This window comes from Durio zibethinus, chromosome 4 (genome assembly GCF_047325235.1).
Source record: "Durio zibethinus cultivar Kanyao isolate XHJ-2024 chromosome 4, ASM4732523v1, whole genome shotgun sequence".
Taxonomy (NCBI): domain Eukaryota; kingdom Viridiplantae; phylum Streptophyta; class Magnoliopsida; order Malvales; family Malvaceae; genus Durio; species Durio zibethinus.
In genome coordinates this window covers 36,979,870-36,999,325 of record NC_143165.1, presented here as the reverse complement: position 1 = coordinate 36,999,325, position 19,456 = coordinate 36,979,870, and the positions used below count along the sequence as shown (strand labels likewise).

Below are 19,456 nucleotides of genomic sequence, written 5' to 3'. Positions count from 1 at the left end.
ACCGGAAAGGGCAAAAAATAATTAAAAATACAAAAAGAGAAATTAAATTTAGAAACGGAATATTCTAGGGAAAAAAAGTATTATTAGAAGGATTTCTTTTTCCTTATTGAAAAAAAAAAGTATCATGCACATAAACATATTTACTAAGGTATTATTTGTAATATTCATGAATTGAATACAATAATTGAAAATCAATAATTTAAATGTATTAGATGAAAATATTATTCAATATAATAAATTAATATTATCAAGTAGTAAAAAAAACCTAATTACCCTACGTAAGTTATTATCAAATAGTATAGGCTCAAATCCCAAAATTCCCAGTTCAATCAAAATCAAAACATAATGTAGTAGGTGCATAAAATTGTCACCTATTATTGTGAAATTTTAAACTGGAGCGTGCTTGACACAAGGGCAAGCGAGCGTGGGCTATCCAGAAAAGAGAAGTTTGTAGAAAAAGGAACATGGGCTCCGTCAGAGTCTTGTTCTGAATATATCAAGAACAAGGCCCTTGGACCATTTCCAGACTCAAAGAACCATTTGCGTTTTGCAACTGTGTAGAAAATGTGCAAATGAACCCAGAACCATCTAATGACACATAAATATTGCAGATTCTCCAAAATTTTGAGTAATGACTGAACCAAGATTAATTAAGCGGGGGTAAATATAATATTAATAAAAATATCATGAAAATTGTATTTGCCACAAATTTTTAAGTCCAATCAAAAGAAGAGGGCAAACTCAAATTCTACTCTGGGCCCAAAAGAGAACTGGGCTTCCTTTTGTTTGGATGAGGTGAGGCATTTGATTTTTCTTTTGGGCCATTGGTGAGGCATTTGTCCAAACACCTGTACTAGGCTTGTTTTCTCTATGGGCCGAACAATGGGTAATTGTTAATGTTAACCAGAGCATCAGGCCTAACCGAGCCAATTATTAGTGTTGTTGCCAATAGGCACATCAGAAAGAAAGGGTATCTGTCACCGGAAACAAGAAAAGAATCAAATTATATACTATATATATATATATATATGCTACAAATTGCGATTTCCCATTTTGTTATTGATCATTGTTAAAACTTAAAAAATAACTATTACGTATGTATTAATGATTGAATTGGTTTTGAGGGAATTCAAGGGATGGAGGACCAAGAATAGTTCTACTTTTGGCTCTCTCATGGGAATTAATTCCTTCGTTTGATTTTGGAATCTGATTCTGCCTACACCAGCAAAAAGATCTTACTTTGGTTAATTAACCACGACTTAAATATCTCAAGTAATTAAGAGAAGCATCCTTTCATGTAAATGCTGTATAGGATTATATGAAGTATCCTTTCTTATTTACAAAGGTTTCCGTTTTGCATTAAATTTAACCATCAGTTACCTTGGATTTTAGTTTGCCTGAAACACAAGAAAAATAATAGTAGAGAAAGTTATACCTGAAATAGGTTTCTTCAATACTTCACTCAGCAATGAAACTGGACATAGTACAGCCAAGATCAACAATTTGGCTGATCACTTCAAACACATCCGACCATTCATTTTGTTTCCTTGTATAAGTGAGACATGACCAAACTGATAACACAACTGCCTTTATTGTTTATTTTCTTCCTACAACAAGAAAGTATATTCGAGGCATTCAGGCTACAACAAACATATCTTTAAATGAAGAATTCTGCAACATGTTGGATGTTTCTTGATTGGGATTCAAATTCGGGAAGAGCGAAAGATCCCCTTGATCATGGCCATTGTGCTGACAGGATTCCTGTAACTAACAGGAACTTGTCTTGAAGGTAACTTAACAATACCAGGGTTTTTACCGGTGAGTGTTACCTTCTTCTCTAACACATTTATCAAAACAGAGTCTGTCTCTGCCAATAAAAGATAAAATTAGGATTCAGGTAATAAAAAGAAGGAATACAATCTTGGTTTCTGGCAAAATCTCAAGCAACTGTTCTGTGATTTATAAATTTTCATTGTCATCAAGTTTTTTGGCATTTTGTTTGGATTTCCCTTTGTTGGATTACCAAGTGGAGAGCCGTCATTACCTCAGAAGGCAGGAAAAAGGTCTCAACCATATTTTGAAATGACACTTTTATAAACTTACCAATTTCCAGACATTATGGACTCGTTTCTGTAGAAATTTTGTTAAAACACTGAAGAAAAGACCAAGTCATTCTTAAAGAAAGTTCTCCCAAGATCAACTAAACAGTTATTATCATGCATATTATATTACTCTTCAGGGATGATTTAATACTACGGAACTAGATATTCGATGCAGTTGAGTACTTCGCCATTGTTTAAACTCCCCACCCCCCCAAAAAAAAAATCATCTAAAGTACCTCGAAATTGCATTTGATAAAGCTGAAAATTAATCCTAGCCACAATTACGATAATGAAGAAAACGTACCATTCATTCTTGACATTATGTCTGTTATTCTCCTTTGACACTCTGCACATCGAATATCTGCTGAGAGAACAATTTCGTGGACCTGATCTCAGTAAACAGAAAACAAAACACCAAAATTTATTAGAAACTTCACTCAACAGGCGACAGAATGAGAATACACAAAAGGGGGGAGAGAGAGAGTACAAACAAGAGGCATCGATGAGGATTCAACAGAGGCAAGACTAGTTCCAGGAAGCAACAAGCTCTTTGGCTTGTTGGATTCAACTACTGTGACCTCCTTCTTAGCCTGACCATGGAGAACCATAGCTTTTTCTTTATCCGTTATCTAAACATTGAAAAGTCTTCATACAGAAGAAGGTACGAGGGTTCAATCTAAAACTAAAAGAAGGAAGTGAAAAAGGAGTGGAAAATGATCTAGGAACAGCACCTCCTGCCTCCTTTTGTAACTGAGCTACTGATAGAGCAATACCATCTTCTGGGATGCTTCAGTTTGGAGGGTGAAGAAAGAGCATCAGAAGCTGGTAACTTTTTTATGCTTGGTTGAAAAAGATGCTTCATTCATAGAGAGTGCCCACATCCTACTTTTTCCTGAAATTATCTGGTCCATAATAGTTCTTTGAAGAGGTTGCTTATGAGACCAAACTCACTTTTAGCTCATTTAATCCATCATGTCATAGCTATATGAGGTACGACCTCCCCATGAAGAAACTACAAGGAAGAGATTTGCTTTAGAATAAGACAAGGTCTCTTCAAAATCTTAGGAGAATCTTAGCAAAATGTATTTTTCTTCCATAAGTTGAGCTGAATACCAGTTATCAAACCTCGCTTTTAAGTTTGAAGACCCGCAAAACAGTAATGTAAAATAAGAACGAGACCTAAGAAAAATGGCTGGGTCTTCTTTCCAAGTTCTCCCTCGGCAGTTTCCAATTGTAATACCATTCTTATAGTTGCCCAATTTCTAGGTTATGTCCGGAAATATAGTAATAATTAACACATACTATACTTCTTTTTAAAAGATTAATATTTTAGTTTCTAATTATTAACAAAATAGATCGGACCCAAACCATGATTTGCTTAACGGTGTTGTTGGGTATCCTCCTTACAGAAGTGGGAAGTGATACTCTCTCTCTCTCTCTCTCTCTCTCTCTCTCGTACTGAACAGGGGATCAGAAACAATTTGAACAGTCATGGGATTGGCAGCTAAAAGCCAAATTCCAACTAACCAAACACTCACTTGCCGCACAAGGAATCAAAACTGCCAAAACACATCACATGTGGGTCGACTGTGTGCATCCATGCAATGCTCTTTAGCAACTTCAGACTAGTCCATAAAGCTCGCGGTTGAAACATGCAACAAAACAAATAAAAATGGAAAATTTTATTTCCAAACAACTGAGATACAGATTACATTAAACCATCCTAAATAAATCAAGCCTAAGTTAAGAGATTTTAGAGGTTCTCGTACTGCATCCAAAATTGTGGCCTCAAATTTGCAAGACTATAAGTTAGAGCCCCATAGGCTGAAGTTATATACAAGTACACGCAGTAGGAGATGGATGCCATGGAACATTTCCAATAAAACATTGCATCCAGTAGGTGCACTATATCAAGGAAAAGCAAAATCCAATTGAAAAATAGACAGCAACACCTCCACATCTCCAATGAGAAAAGTCAATCACCTAGTCGTAACCAAGCTTGCTAGACGCGGCGCTACAGAAGAATTGAATAATGGATCACCCATGTACTTGCAGCTATCATTCTCAACTTTTAAGGATGCAGGGATAAAAAATCTTTCACAAGTAACAGAGCCTGCAATGCTTTTGATGAGATTTCGATTGCATTTCAGCTTCTGTACACAGGTCGCAGTCCCACGTGTTCTCTTCCTAGAGGACTTCCACTTCAACTGAGAAAGTGAATCATCCTTTGAAAGATCTGAAACAAGACTCACATCTTTTGCGCTGTCATTTCCTCGTACAACGGCTGAATCATTACAAACAGTGGCATCGTCACCACACTGTCCACCGTCCCAAATGGCGGTTTTGACCAAATTGCAATCACTGGATTTGCCTGCGTCTTGTTTTCTGCCCCAGAGTATGGAACTCACAAGATCATGCCTCTCCTTTATATTTATCCACCGGTTTCCAAGGCATTCCTGAGAATGTCTTACATCACCTCTGTCAAAGACTGATTCCTGCTTTTCTCCTGCAAATAATATAAAAAGGCAGAGATGGAGAAAAACAAAAGAAACAATAAAATATACTTGACGGTTCATGACCATGAAAACAATCAAACATTTTCATTCAGATTTAAAGTATTTCACAAACCTGGGAAATGAACATGGAATTTATCTTCAGAATCCTTCTTAACAACGATGCCTTCCCACCACCCATCATGCCACCAGACATCAACAACAGAACCAACACCAATACATGAAGCACTGCCTTCAGGGTATTGTGGAGATGGTCGAATAGTCGTCCTTCCACAAAGTCTGATACCCACTTGATCTGGAACAGCAACCCTAGATGCCAAAATCCATTCCTACAACATAAAACCATGAAACGTTTAGCAACTTCAGAAGAAAGGGTCAATATCATTATTAATAAATCCTTTCAGTTCTGTAAGTTAAAAACAACAAAAACATTACCTCTAATTTCTTAGCTTCATCAGCAGCATCCTGAACGTCTTGGTATTGCACCTTCACCTTATCTTTGTGCTTCTTAATTATCCGAGCTCTAAACCAACACCCTCTCAAACCACTATCTTGAGCTAGTACTTCAACCTGAGAACCTATTTGTAAATCCCGAGAAGAGTATTGCTTAGCCTCATCAGTGGACAGGAAAGCAGAACTACCTCCACTGAAACTGAATGATTTAGTCCCATCTTTGCTGTTCCGAAAATCCTGCACATCTGCACATGATGCATCCATTGAGTCTCTACTGCCACTGTAATGCATGTACATATCATCATCTTTTGATTGACAATATTTCTTTCTAGGCCTGATCCCAACACCATCATCAACATTCCAATCTGTACTATCGTCATTAGCACATTGCTGACGACTCACACAATCATCTGAGGGAGAAAGACTATACATATATCTAAGTATAACTTGTTTCCAATAACCCTTAACTTGAGTCACATCAAAAGGCTTGACATCATCATTATCAAACCGCTTGCAGCATACAAATGGCTCCAGCCGAGTATGCTTTGCCTCGTTCAAAAATTTCTTGAAATGCGCAGGACTAAGTACAGTAGCCAATCCATCTATGCATTCAATACTAAGATCTTGAAAACAAAGAGAAAAGAATATCTCTCTGCAATTATAATTGTGAGGCAAAACAATACCAACCTCATCATTTTTGTGAAACCATTGTACCACAACCATCTTGTTGCCTCTAGAGTCCTCGTACATATCTTCCACATAGGCAACAAGTCGTTTTTCCTCCTCAGTTAATACATAAACAAAGTCATGAATCTGAGAAGATTTCAGGAGAATGGGACACGAGACCAACAAAATGAGTTAGATAATGGAGTCATAAAATACACAAACTTAAATGGCAAAGCACAAAGGGAAGGGGAGGATCGATAAAAAAGACAATGACACTCACAGAAATTATTACACTATTCCTACAGAAGGACTGATAATGTTTCCTTTTTTTCCTGCATGTCCATGAAGAACCTAACCATAAAAATTCTTTTGTATGTTGGCCCAGCTTCTGTGATTGAAATTTCTGTAAGAGGGGAAAACATTCTTAAACAAATTTTTAATTGACCAAAGAAATCCACAAACTCGTAATACCATTCATACCTTGAGGGCTTCAAAATCCAAAATTTTCACATCCTTGGCATTACAAAAGCCATCAACTGAGCAGGACAGCTCACGAGAAGATGAATCTGTACATTTTTAAACCGCAATTAGGAAAAGAAATAAACAAATATTCAATTCCATAAGATGCCCCACAAGAGAAGAAAAACCACAAGAAGACATGATGACAAAGACACTGATACTCGGGAAAAGACAAAAACAAAATCGATGCAAACAATAATAAGAGGTTATATACATATATGTCTGTCTTAACAGGACTTCTTTTTAACATTAAATAGGAATTAACAGCTTATTGAAACATGCTTCAACGAAGATGAAACTTTGTTTATTGAAAGCATATATGTTTGGTCATGAAAGATGTTGACCTAGATATTTGAGGGCGTAAGGATCGTGATGCTCTCAATCGGCTCTTAAAAATTGAATTAGCAATCCTGCAGCCCAGATTATAGTCAGTTAACATTTACCATGGTTAATGGAAACAAATGGAACAACCCACGCCAATCAAACAAATATACGCCCAGCCAAAACCCAAAAAAAAAAAAAAGGAAGATGAAAAGCCTCAGGTTACTTGAGAACCAAAAAACAAAAAAAGTTTAGGTTTAAAGGTGAAGACAATCAATCAAGATAAAGGGAAAATAATTTTAAAATAGAAAATTTACATATCTTCCAGTTGATAAATGTATAGAAAAATGAGAAGCCAATAAAATATCTCAAGCGGGCAACTTCAATTCTTCTGGCGAAAAAAACCAAACACATTTGAAAATAAAATAAAAAATATTATTCAGCCAAAAGCAGAAAAAAAAATACAGAAGCTTGATAATATTCATCGGCCTGTATATCAAAAATTGAAATTGAATTAAGTAAAGGAGTTCATAAATCTCATAAAGGAAAACTGCTTGTTTGAGAGAGAAAGAAGAAGCACTGATAAGATCAAATCCTATCAACATTCACCATAAACGCTCAGATCTAGCAAAAATCCTAAGAAAATTGAGGCCAGTGCAAACCCTAACAAACCCCTACATCTCCAAAACCTCAAAATTCAACATAGGACGAAAAGAAAGAGAATGATGTTAGCAGTAATTACCTGAAACAACAGAATTAAGCCAACAGACGACCTCCCTGCGAGATTCGAGTTTGTAAAACGACGTCGGAGAGAAGAAATAGGAGCGGTTCTTAATAGCGAAATGATAGGACATGTGCCTCAAGCTTTTCTCTTTCCCAATCACAGCCAGATCCAATACCCCATCTCTTCTCTTCAAATAGTAATGAACCTCTCTCCTTCCTCTATCGGTTGAAACATTTACCTGCTCCCAGCTCACATACGCCACCGTGCTCGACGACGGCGACTCAGCCGGCAATCTCTCCATCACCACTTCAAAGAGAAGAAGAACAAAGAAGAACAAAGAAAAAAAACAAAAAAAAAAAAAGAGAAGATGAGAATTTTAGTTATGGAGAAGAAAAGATGGTTCAAAAATCGTATGAAATTTTTGTGCGCGAGAGGGAAATTGAAAATTTATAGGAGGGAGGATGTTTGGAGATTGGGAATCAACGGTAAGGATTGCGCACACTAGCTTGACACCGAAAATCAATAGGAAATTTCCGGGGTTGCCAGGAGTGGAAATTTGGTTCCTAAAATACCCTTGGTGAGATTGGATTTACTTACCATTGTTATTTCCTTTTTTTTTTGCATTTATCCATCAGATGTCGTATTGGAGGGCTTTGCCAACGGACAAGACACAAGTTGATAAAAGAAGAGAAGTGGAGCCCGTAATTGGCGGTCTACAAAAGATAGACCCGCTCAGTTTGACTGCCAGCTGTTTTTTCCATTTTCAGTTATTATATATTGTCTAACAAATTTATTATTTTAAAATTTATTTTTTTATATATTTTTATTTCAATTTCTCTAATGGAAAAATAAATTTCAAAGTTTTTTAAGAATATAACAAGTTTCAAAGTTTAAAAATAGCATTCCTAAATACCAACTACTAATATTTTTGTACTTTGATTAGTCAAAAGTCAAAATTTTATAGAACTAGGCTACTAACACTTGTCTTGTATTTTAATCCAAAAAGCAAACCAAATCTATTTAAGCTTAAAATTAGAAAAAATAAAAAATAAAAAGGAAATTATCAAATTAACAGATTGAATTCAAAAATTGCAAAATAAAGGAAGTTACTTATCCCTAGTTCTAGGCCAAGTATTTTGCTTTTCTTCATTATTTTTTTCTTTGAACTAATGAAAATTTTATTATTATTCTAAAGATTTTTATTCTAGTGAAAATTTATGATATATAAAGAGGTTATTGTTCTATATATTGTTTACGAAGATTTTAAATTTTATAAGAAATAATTTTTTAATGATTTAAAATATATAATCTCTTTAAAAATTTATTTTCTTTATTGTAAGTATAGAATTTCATTGATAAAAAAGAGATTTTTTATCAACTAAATTACTTCATGTAAATAGTAAAATGAAATAATTAATATAAATTAAATTTATTTTTTCTTTTATATGAAATAAAAATGCTTTAAAAATTATATTACGTCGATCATTTTTAAGATTAACAGCCCAATTCGAACCCAACGAATTTAGATGTGATTCGATCACATAAGATCAATTTTTTAAAAAATAAATTTAGGTTTCAAGTAGAGTCAAGTCAAGTATTATTAAAAAAAAATCGAATTCAAATTTTAAGTAAATTCGATCCAACTCGATATTATATTAAAATTTATTTTTTAATTTTTATTTATACATAATTATATATTTATATATTTATATTTAAAAAATAATATTTTATTAATTTAGATCAAATTAGATTGAGTACTATTTATATAATATCAAATTAAATTGAATTTGAATATAAAAAAAATAAAAAAATTTAAATTAAGTTTAAATTCAAAATTTTTATTATTAAATTAAATTAAACAAAAATTTACTCTCACATTTTAAATTTATTTTTTTTAGGGTGGCAACGGACTAACGGCTACATTCATTGTTGATATCGATTTTCGCCGTAAAGTTATCATAACATTTTTATATTATTAAGAAAAAATGAATATTTTAAATAGGGAACAAGTCCCATCAAGCTGATTTTTCTTTCTTTCTTTCTTTTTAAGCCCTTTTTCTTTTCCTTTTTGTATTTTTTCAAGCAGCCACTTTGTAGATGATATGCACGTTTATGCAATTAATTCACACTGACTCTTCTGATTTGGCTGCATGCAAATTAGAGGTTATTATTGTCTGTCTATTTTATATGGATTGCCTAGCTAAGGAGCCTGTTTCTTGTAGCAGTCCATTGTATTGTATTTCTTTTTTTTTTTTCTTTTTAAGGGTTTCAAGTGTCATCTCAGGTGCAGATGAATTAAAATTTGAAAGAAAGGAATAACAACGGGAAGTTTTTGATTAAATTGAAATTTTTTTGTTCAGAATTGTTGTTTCAGACTTTGTTTTCCAGTGTTATTAGATTTGGTGTTGAACATATTAAGTCGGAACTCAGTTATTTTTTGCCCTTCACCATCAAAGACTCGCAGGTACTGATATTGTCAAGGTATAAAAACTTGAATCAACTTAATTTTGGAACATGAGATATTTGATGAGGCATCCAAATGTACGTGCATGCCATGATATATGATTTACTACCTTAAATTATAGGCAGTTACTAGCTTGCAGGTTGTGTCCTCGAGAAAGAAAGCTGTAGAACACATGCACTAAACCATTCCGTTGGTGGCTTGAGCCATTGCCTTTTTATTCTGCTGGACCAAGATCCTACAGTTGGACAAGGGAGCTGTCTTTGTAGGTCAGGTCATGCAGCAGGTTAATATCTTTAGATGAAACCCCCCAAGATACTCTTAGAAATTGAAACAAAGTAAATCATCTTAATATCATATCTTGTGAAGTGTACTTTAAGGTGAAGGCTTGAGCCAAATTACTTTCCAAGAGAAGTCCAATCATCATAGATTCAATGCTGATGTGATCTCATTGGTAGTTAGATATTGTATCATTTTCTATTTCAGGACAAGGAAGAAGAATTTAAACCCAAATAGTGTTTCCAAGTGATCACATATTCACATTAGCAAATACTTTAAAGCCAAAGTTTATCTACAAATAATTTGAGCTTTCTTTTCTTATATGAATAAACAATATTGATTACAACTTCTGCTTTTGTTCGCGAAAATACTCAGACAGCAATCGCAACAAAACTGAAATAGTGTGACTACTTCAATAGAAAAAGCAGAATGAACATTGAAACCTAGGATTGTGTCGTCGATTGTTGCTGTAAAATGTAAGATGCTTCCATGTAGCAGGTGCAAAGAATTCATTCCACTTTGGCAGGTGGCAACTAGCTAGAACAATGAGATGCATAAAGGATTTCATTGCTGCTTGATAAAAGATCCGTGCCTTTCTCTGAAGCTGGCCAGTTGATGTAAGTCACCAGTCCAAGGTGATATTCCTAGAAATATAAAGCTTATCGATGTACTCTATTACTGGGCGTGAAGCTTCGATATACCTTCTCATTTTCTTCTCTGCCGTCTGATCTGCGACAAATAATATGTATAAAATGATTGTATCCGCTGAATTTCAACAGCTTTCATAGACAGGAAAATGGGACGATCAAAGCTATCACAACAAGATATTTTCTGGAAGATTTAAAAAGGTGTGTCATATATAGAAAGAGCATTAAGTGAAGACCATGTTTATATTTGAGATTTACACACTTCAATTCCTAAAACATATTAAGCATCCATAATCTATTATCTTCCTCTCTCCTGAATCAGACAAAATGAGCAAATATTGATCAAGGTTCAAGACAAACGTTATAAGGAGAGCAAACCTAACCCTTTATTCCTGAAATATATATTGTTTCTTGGAAGTTGCTCAATTTCAGCGATAGGTTTATCCGTAAAATAACATCTTGATAATATTAGCGGTTGGACTTGGACCATTAGCTAGCCAAGAACTACATTTATGCCAAATTTGATTCAAACTCACCCGTTTCATTGAGCTTCAGCAAAAGTTGTTCCCGTGTTGGAAGAGTATACATTCCAGCAGAAACAGCAGTCCTGATAGCCCATGTGTGGTATGGTGCACAAACTTGAGCATAAGCTGTTGAAGCTGCGTCCCTCAAAGAGTAATCCCTACAATTTAAAAGAAAAAAAAAAGTAAATTGAAGCACGAGATGACATGAACAAGCAGCGTCACTCAATCTCATTAACTCAAGTTTCCAGTAATATCCATGTTCCTTGTATCAAGGAAACAGAGGAAAACAAATCATTAATTTCTATATTTTCCAATAAATCCCACAGCCCTATTCCCCTCTACTATAAAGCAAAAGTCCTGCCCTTAATAACTGCACTCCTCAAATCGATCAAGATTGAATGCGGAAGGGTATATCATACTCAGATGACAAAAATTCTTCAAATAAAGCCCGGATGAGGTCAAGACCCTGTCTAACTCGACGCAGATTACGCGAATGGCTTCCTGGTTTTTTCACTGTGCCATTAGCAACATCTAGGTCAAGTACATTTTCTAAAGTGGCAAATCTCTTTGATGCTTCCACAAGATCATGTACCTGATCAAAGCATATAACATCCATTGGGTCAAGCTATTAGGTATATATAAAGAAGGCAAAACAAGAGTGTAGATAAGATTTGGAGTAGCATCAGCTCATCAAAATAATAATATTGGAACACGATAACGATCAAAAGGTCGGATGCAAATGAAACAAAATTGAAAATCGAATCAAACTCAAGGAAACTAGACCTTGATGAAATGTTGTATTGCATATGAATATTGATATATATAACAATGCTTCACAACATCAGAAAAGCTGTCTATACTGTAGTTGTGTTTCTAAATTTTTTGTCACTAAACATTGTTTCAATCAATGTTTAACAAAGTGCCAAGTAGAAAGAGGTTACTCTTAAGTTTGCATTCATTGGCATCAATTAATATTGGTTCAATGGAGTCCAATAGGATATTTCAAAATAAATGCTATCAATATTCATAATACTTTATGAAAAATTTATCACTTATAACCTTATCACTGGACAACATGATTCAAACTTCTATCAATTTAAAGGATAAAAAAAAAAGGCAATAAACCTTGGCGACGTACTCCATCTCGGCGAATTTGAAGGCGAGGCCGAGGCAGCTAAAAAGAACAGAAACTAATGAGCATGCGTCACAGAATGTATCCAAGCGAAGTTCTTCATCCTTCATATGACACCGCAAGAACTCCGACAGCTCCTCAAACGCCTCAGCTATAGCCGACAGAGGCGTTTTCATTGTCATTGTTATCTTAGTTTGAGAATCATTAAAAACATTATCTGCTTCATCCATGGCTATATGATCTTTATTATTGTCTTGTTTTTGTTGTTTACAATTCCGTTTTCACTTCGAAATCGTCCAACATTTTGAATTTTCATCAAAAAAGAAATGCTAGAGAAAGATGTCAAAAGGTTAATTGGAATAGAGTTTTACGTGTTGGCATTGATTCATATATTTTCGGTTGTGAAAATATGACAAGTGTATGGTAATGTTTGAGGTCACACTAGAAACACGGTCCGCCTAAGAAACAACTTGGTTTACAGCATTGGAGAAACAGAGGAGAAATTAATCTTTGGGAGGGTAAAAAAATATATACTAAAAAAAACTTTGAAAAATTCCAACATATATGTGGTCCTTTATTCCATGTCGTTTCCCTTTTGGGTTGTTACTCGTTACTTTCTCGCCTATTTGATGGGATTGATCAATGTAAGGAAAATTTGGGTCAATTAATTGTGGCCCAAATGCAGGTAGACTCCACTAAGTAATCATAATTCATTACCGTCAATTCGTCATTGTTTTCACTGTTTTCCTTTTTTTTTATTGGGCCACTTCATTTTTTTCTAATCGATTAGTTGGGAAACTTGGTGTGGACAAATTAAAAGTTTCTCTGCCGTCTTCATGTCTCTCTTGGTCTGGCTTTATTTGCAGGTTTTAAAGATTGAAGAAAGGTTCAAGAAAGTTTGGGCTTGCATGGTATACCAAAATTAGAAGAAGAAAAACATAAAGTAGTTTTCGAAAGTTTTATTTTTCATCTATTACAAATCGTAGTACTTGGTGGATTTTTCTTTCTATTATTTAGTATTTTACATGCTTATATATAATTCGGATTACAAATCTCCTAGGCTTCTTCTATACAATTAGATCTATCACTAGGCATGCAGGTTCAAAAGGAAGAACCATGCCATCTCTACCCAACTAGCTAGCCCCTGAAAATGCAAACTAAACCTTGCTTGCAAGCTCTACTCCATCTTCTTCAGATTCACTGTCTTTGCTATGGATTTGAATCGGCTTAAAAGTATACAGCTTAGCGCAACAGATGTAGTAAAGAAGATTAACAACTTGCAAGCCAGTGAGCAACCAGTAAAAGTACTCCAATTTTCCTTTATTTAAGTTGTTATCTGGAAGCCAATTTGATCCATCAGGTGCTGCACTAAATTTATGTACTAAAGAAACCAGCAGCGTACTCACATAATTCCCAACTGAAATTGCAGTCCAAAACAGTGCAGCAGCAGTGCTCCTCATGCTTTCAGGTGACTGATCATAAAAGAATTCTAAGTGTCCAATTGACATGAATGCTTCAGCTATTCCATGAAGACTGTATTGAGGAACAAGCCAGAAAACTGAAATGGGGATGATTTCATGAGCCTTGTCTTCAAGCCCATGAGCCAAAGCTGCTTTCTTACGCTTCACTTCAATGAAGCCTGCTACAAGAGTGGCTAATACTGATATCACAAATCCGACTCCCATCCGGTGCAAGAAGGTGATGCCCCGGTCAAGCCCCGTGAATCTGCGGGCTATGCGGACTAAAATGCGGTCGTACAAGGCTATGGTGGAGAGCATGGAGACCATGGTGAAGACAGACATGGAACCAGCAGGGATTTCGAAGGACTTTGTGAGGTGCCTGTCCATGGTTTTGGCTTGTTGGAGGGAGAATGTGCCTTGCTGAGCATAGGCTGTGATGAGGAGGATTCCTGATGCCCATATTGGTCCCATTCGGATCACAGATTTCAGTTCCTCGACTCGATGAACAGTGTTTAGTCTCCATAGATTAGGAGCTTGGGATGATTTTACACTATCTTCTTCAGTCACAATAGCTGCCTTGTCGAGAAATCTGCAAGTCACCTTATACATTAATTAGTAAATCTGAATCCGGCTTCGATATCAGTATTACTTAGAACCATGTCATTCCAACAAATTTAAGCTTTAATTATAATGTATTTGTTTTTGGTTTAATTTGCTACATATTTGTTTTCATATACATGCAAACAGAAGAAAATTTGACTTTTCAATTTATCACCATTGTCAGAGGGCGGATATTTATGTCTTTCTGCCCCGATGCAAGCCCACCAGGGGCCAGTAGTGAACCAGAGGTAAGGTGCAACAGTGAGTAAACATCTTCAGGGAACAGGTCGGGTCTGCTGGGGCCCGAGGAATAGTTTCTGATACAGACACTAAGAGAGCTTTCGTTTCTTTGCTAATAAAATGCAATTATGGGAGGTGATCAAGTGTGTGGTGCTGCTGAATAAGATCCGAGGTTGTGGCCCCTACTCCCAGTTATTTTACAATTCACAAATTTGTGAGTCTTTTGCGTATTTCAAGGTTTCCCACCTACAATGAACTCTACAATGAAAACTGACCTGATCAAATATGATTAAAAAAAAAAAAGTTGAAGGTGATCTTATCTACTTTTAATGTTCTAGTTTTATCCTTGATAAGTTTAGAAAAGGCAATGGATTGAATCGAGATAAATTTTTACTTCTTGTAAATTCAATTCGATTTTATAAATATAAAATTTGAATATGATATAATTCGATAATTTTTTTATTTTTTAATTCAAATTCGAATTGATATAATATTATATAAAATTGTATCTTATTTGATATTATCATATATTAATAACATATTTTTTTAAACTATAAAATATTATTTTTAATATAAATATAAAATTAAATATATATAATTAAATAATTAATTAAAAAATAATTTTTTTATATTTATCAAATCATGTCTAATTTGTCTAAAACTTGACTTTAATCCAATTCTAATTTTTTCTTATTATTACTTGATCCGATACCTTTTTTTTTTTTTAAATGATCCTAAGAGGTTAGGTCACTCAAAATCCGTCAAGTATAGGTTGGATTGCCTTCCATAGATAAATTGATATGAAAACTAAAAGGAATTTATTAAAAAGCTTAAAATGAAAGTGATAATATATATGTGTGTATATATGTTTTTGAAATTTATCATTTCAATATACTTCATTAATGTACATGGGCACTTCACTTGGTATGAAAATTAAGAAAATAATGTATTTTAATGTTTTTATATTATTTTTAATTTTTTATTAATTTTAAATAAAAATAAAATAATAAGAAATAGAACTGAAAAGAGTATAAAAGTTGTAATTGATTAAAAAATGCTAACGAAAATTTGTTTCCAAGTTAAATAATTAGATGTCAAATTGCAATTTCACCAAAGGAAAATTTCATCCAATAAAATACATATAATTCTATAAAAAAAATAAATATAATTTTGGGACAGTTAAAAAAAGTTAGGACGAAAATTAGAAACATAACCTTGGCTTCCATTAAGATAAAGGTGCTACACATAAAATACTAAAAGAGTATAAAATATCAAAAGAGTATTTTAAGTGTGAGAAACATGTTCTTCCTTTTAAATATCACTAAATTCAATAAAAAAAACTAACCATAAAGTATGACGAAAAGGGTTAAAGATCACGTCAGTCAGTCATGATATGTATCGGTCTTTAACATATAATATATATATATATATGCATATCTGTCCATAAAATTAAGAAAAACAAAATTAATAAGAAAAAAAAAGATTTTGCAACGTTAATAATATTAGTTTAAAAGCAATTATACTAATAAGATATAATAAAATCTTAAAATTTTTTAAATTAAAATTAGTGAAATTGATCAAGTAAAAAAATTTATTTATAATAAATAAACAATAACCAATTAAATCAATTCAAAAAATCATGATATTTTATATAATTATTTTTATTATTTAAATAAATTTTATTTAAACAGTCATATTTTTTTTGTTTAGATATATTTATTCGTATCATCATATTTTTTATTGTTAAAATATATTTATTTAAAATCAATAATATTTTGAAATAAATAAATAATAATAATAATAATAAATTTAAAAAATTAAATCTATTTGTCAAATAAGCTCAAGTATCCATTTTTTAATTTTTAAAATTATCTGATTCCCTAAAAAAACTTCTAATAAATTCAAATGATTTTACTCACTTCAACACTTAAATCAATTACTTAAATAATATAAGTGATTTTTTTTAAATTATATATAAATAATTTTTTTATTCAATGTTAAATTAATCACGTTCTAAACTACCAACAATATCAACCGGACAATTATGTAATAACAGCTTGCTTCGATGCTACTATTTAGTTATTGAATCCATGTCGGTTTATAGACAAAGTCCATCGTTTAGTACCCAATTTTTCCTCTTAAATTTTGACATCCATTGATGCAATTGTCTATTTGTTGGAGGAGAGTGGAGACAGAGATTAGAAAGAGACAACTTACGTCATTTGTTTAGTGTGAACTAGCCTGCCGCCTAGAGAAATTGAGGCGTCAAGCTCTTTATTCCGGTACAGCAGCTTCGAATCAGAAACCATAGGCAATTTCCTCTTCCTGAAAGCTGCAACAGATACCTGTAACAACCGGGTAAATGGACTCCCTGCCGGATCCATGTGTCGGTAAAGCGGGTGCCCAATGACGAAAGCAATGATCGAAAGAAACATGGCAATGGTGGGAATACCAAGTCCCCATCCCCATCCAATGTTATCTTGAATGTAAACAAGCACTGTCACAGCCACCAGGATTGATGCCCCCATGACAAAATAGTACCAATTGAAATATTTCCATGTCTTGGTGGATTGCTTTGGATCCGTTTCATCGAACTGGTCTGCCCCAAATGCAACCACACAAGGTCGGATCCCACCCGACCCTAAGGCTCCTAGTAAGAGAGATCCGTATAGGATTGCCAATTGTCCTGCCGTAGCATGTTGGCACACTTGCTCACCTTTACATGGTGGTGGCCTAAATTGTGGAAGTATTGCTGATAGTGTTAAAGATGTCATCCCCTGATTCAATCAATGAAAATAAGAAAAAAGTTGTTTTTTCTTTTTAAATATATCTTCGGAAACAAAGAAAATGAATAAGCTAGGGAGGCAATAGCTTGAGTTGACATAAAACAACATAGAATTTTTTATTCTCTAGAGAGAATTCTTGATAACAACTCAATCTTTAGAAGAAGCCAAAGGCTAAAAATTTAAAATATTTCGATCGGCATCTCCTTCATTAATCTGAGAGAGATAATCTTACTATTTGGTATAGGATGGAAGCGACTGTTATAGTCCAGAAACGACCGGCGTATGCATCAGCGATAAAGGCCCCAAGCAGTGGTGTTAAGCTTGCAGTTCCACCGAAGTTTGTGAGAGTGTTGGCTGCTTTGGTTAATGGCATATGAAGCTGTGTTGTTAAGTAGCTAATCATATTAGCGTTAAATCCTACCACGGCCAACTTCTCACAGACCTCATTGGCTGCATCATGTCAAAAACAAAGCCAACAATAAATTAAAACAAAGTCCAATCATAATAATAACAGCAAAAAGCAAGAGGAAATTCTTAAATAAACCAAGTGCATGTGTATATACACATGCACGAACATACACAGGATTAACGAAAAAGCTTACAGAAAATGAAAGGCATGGTGATCATTCCCCCCTTGGGCCTAATTTTAACATTGTTTTCGTTATGATTACTCTCCTCCATTTTCTCCATCTTAGTGATCTAGCTAGCTAGTGTCTGAAATGAAATGGTGTCCCTGGAAGCCTATTTATAGGCCGGTTGAAAGGTTTTTAACTCTTGTAAGCCAGTGCCCGTAACTTTTTTGGGACAGATGGTTTGTTGCAAAATATCCACGGCCACAAATTGAGAAGTATAAGAGTTGGATAGATAAGCTGAGAGTGAACGTTCGTGAATAATATTCAATACAAAAGTGACATGCGGAGAGGGCAAGGACAATCAAAGAAGTTTAAGTTTTTGTTCAGCTTTTTGTTGGTATGTATTATTGCTGATATGGGGTCCTGTTGAGGTGGAAGCTATGGGGGATGGATGGATGGACTGACCCAACCTTTCTTAATAATTGTACAAGAAACATTGTTCAAAAACCAAAAGATGAAATGATATCAGACAATTTAATTGCGTCATCTCTTATGGTGGGTTATGGGGTGCTACCACTTCTTGAAACATTGAAAAATAAAAAAATGAGATAAAAATTAGAAACAAAGGACATTAAATTCAATTCCCACATAGCAATATTTTTCCGTGATCTCTTTGGCACTAATTAATTTACCCATTTTCATTGATTCTAATTGTACTGAATATTGAGTGAAGGATGTATTGCCTGATCAAATGTGATGGATTGACAAATGATTCACCGTCAGTCATCAGGGTTGAGATCAGACGAGTTGTGATTGTCAAACTTCATCGATTGAAAGCAAAAAAGGAAAAAATAGTGAAGGGAGATGATAAACTTATTTTATATATTGAATGATTTAACATGAATCCATGCCTCACCTGCGAAAATTAAGACCATAAGGTTTATACTTGGTTAACTAGGGCAAGTTGCTCGTGTTCCGCTAGGCCTACTTTGGACATTCCCCTTTAGCATATCAACTTCTCAAACGATGACTTCCTTGCTGTATTGAAACTTGTTTGTATTTTGGCCATAAAACCACAAAAAATATTACAGTTCTTTACCAGGGAAATAAATATTTACACTTTTCAGTATTATTATATTTAATTAATCGATAAAGTCATCGATTGTGGTATCATTCAATTCATGAGTGGATCTTCAAATTCATGAATAAAATGATACTGTTAGATTAACAAATTATTACAACATTAAGTGAGACGAATAAAGATTTGGGACAAATACAAATTTTCTTTTTAAAAAAATGAACATTATCGATCCATTAATACATCTTTTTTTTGCCACGTTTAACACAAAAGGTTTATAAGTTGTGAGTGTGAAAATATTGACTCATGATAGGACATATATATATTATAATCAACCCTATGTATGGGAATAGTGCTACCTTGTATTTTACTTTTCTTT

At 33.9% G+C, this 19,456-nt stretch overlaps 4 protein-coding genes across 6 annotated transcripts; all 4 read right to left on the bottom strand.

The window, feature by feature from the left end:
- Window positions 1-13: 13 nt before the first annotated feature.
- On the bottom strand, window positions 14-3,640 carry LOC111287324 (uncharacterized). Of its 3 annotated transcripts, none has more exons than XM_089760170.1 (5): window positions 2,834-3,640; window positions 2,594-2,731; window positions 2,407-2,488; window positions 1,436-1,867; window positions 14-974 (listed from the first exon to the last, which is right to left on the bottom strand). In XM_089760170.1, the coding sequence occupies exons 2-4, from the start codon at window positions 2,708-2,710 to the stop codon at window positions 1,704-1,706; spliced, it is 363 nt and encodes a 120-aa protein (XP_089616296.1). In that variant the 5' UTR covers window positions 2,711-2,731; window positions 2,834-3,640; the 3' UTR covers window positions 14-974; window positions 1,436-1,703. The 3 variants fall into 3 exon arrangements, with proteins under 3 accessions (XP_089616296.1, XP_089616297.1, XP_022733541.1); XM_089760171.1 differs by having other exon boundaries at window positions 2,594-2,692; XM_022877806.2 differs by having other exon boundaries at window positions 1,436-1,861; window positions 2,594-3,640.
- A 129-nt stretch (window positions 3,641-3,769) lies between these two features.
- On the bottom strand, window positions 3,770-7,712 carry LOC111287323 (uncharacterized). Its single transcript, XM_022877804.2, has 6 exons — window positions 7,317-7,712; window positions 6,215-6,300; window positions 6,015-6,137; window positions 5,051-5,881; window positions 4,731-4,944; window positions 3,770-4,608 (listed from the first exon to the last, which is right to left on the bottom strand). Exons 1-6 carry the CDS (start codon window positions 7,597-7,599, stop codon window positions 4,082-4,084), a joined length of 2,064 nt encoding a protein of 687 aa, XP_022733539.2. The 5' UTR covers window positions 7,600-7,712; the 3' UTR covers window positions 3,770-4,081.
- Window positions 7,713-10,251: 2,539 nt separating this feature from the next.
- LOC111288321 (ACD11 homolog protein-like) lies at window positions 10,252-12,825 on the bottom strand. The gene is made up of 4 exons (XM_022879159.2): window positions 12,335-12,825; window positions 11,629-11,801; window positions 11,222-11,367; window positions 10,252-10,767 (listed from the first exon to the last, which is right to left on the bottom strand). The coding sequence occupies exons 1-4, from the start codon at window positions 12,569-12,571 to the stop codon at window positions 10,661-10,663; spliced, it is 663 nt and encodes a 220-aa protein (XP_022734894.1). The 5' UTR covers window positions 12,572-12,825; the 3' UTR covers window positions 10,252-10,660.
- A 438-nt stretch (window positions 12,826-13,263) lies between these two features.
- On the bottom strand, window positions 13,264-18,143 carry LOC111287511 (protein NRT1/ PTR FAMILY 3.1-like). Its single transcript, XM_022878124.2, has 4 exons — window positions 18,030-18,143; window positions 17,660-17,877; window positions 16,859-17,418; window positions 13,264-14,390 (listed from the first exon to the last, which is right to left on the bottom strand). Exons 1-4 carry the CDS (start codon window positions 18,115-18,117, stop codon window positions 13,499-13,501), a joined length of 1,758 nt encoding a protein of 585 aa, XP_022733859.2. The 5' UTR covers window positions 18,118-18,143; the 3' UTR covers window positions 13,264-13,498.
- Between the last annotated feature and the right edge of the window lie 1,313 nt (window positions 18,144-19,456).

What these genes read in the sequence shown, in the direction of transcription:
- LOC111287324 (XM_089760170.1), bottom strand. Translation starts at nt 2,710, where the DNA reads ATGGTTCTCCATGGTCAGGCTAAGAAGGAGGTCACAGTAGTTGAATCC. An exon ending in AATCCTCATCGATGCCTCTT is followed by an intron (nt 2,489 to 2,593) that starts GTTTGTACTCTC and finishes TACTGAGATCAG; the next exon opens with GTCCACGAAATTGTTCTCTC. An exon ending in CATAATGTCAAGAATGAATG is followed by an intron (nt 1,868 to 2,406) that starts GTACGTTTTCTT and finishes TTTTATTGGCAG; the next exon opens with AGACAGACTCTGTTTTGATA.
- LOC111287323 (XM_022877804.2), bottom strand. Translation starts at nt 7,599, where the DNA reads ATGGAGAGATTGCCGGCTGAGTCGCCGTCGTCGAGCACGGTGGCGTAT. An exon ending in ATGAAGCTAAGAAATTAGAG is followed by an intron (nt 4,945 to 5,050) that starts GTAATGTTTTTG and finishes TTTATGTTGTAG; the next exon opens with GAATGGATTTTGGCATCTAG. An exon ending in ATTCCATGTTCATTTCCCAG is followed by an intron (nt 4,609 to 4,730) that starts GTTTGTGAAATA and finishes TATTATTTGCAG; the next exon opens with GAGAAAAGCAGGAATCAGTC.
- LOC111288321 (XM_022879159.2), bottom strand. Translation starts at nt 12,571, where the DNA reads ATGGATGAAGCAGATAATGTTTTTAATGATTCTCAAACTAAGATAACA. An exon ending in AGATGGAGTACGTCGCCAAG is followed by an intron (nt 11,802 to 12,334) that starts GTTTATTGCCTT and finishes TGCTTTGATCAG; the next exon opens with GTACATGATCTTGTGGAAGC. An exon ending in GAAGAATTTTTGTCATCTGA is followed by an intron (nt 11,368 to 11,628) that starts GTATGATATACC and finishes TTTAAATTGTAG; the next exon opens with GGATTACTCTTTGAGGGACG.
- LOC111287511 (XM_022878124.2), bottom strand. Translation starts at nt 18,117, where the DNA reads ATGGAGAAAATGGAGGAGAGTAATCATAACGAAAACAATGTTAAAATT. An exon ending in CTTCCATCCTATACCAAATA is followed by an intron (nt 17,419 to 17,659) that starts GTAAGATTATCT and finishes TGATTGAATCAG; the next exon opens with GGGATGACATCTTTAACACT. An exon ending in GTTCACACTAAACAAATGAC is followed by an intron (nt 14,391 to 16,858) that starts GTAAGTTGTCTC and finishes GGTGACTTGCAG; the next exon opens with ATTTCTCGACAAGGCAGCTA.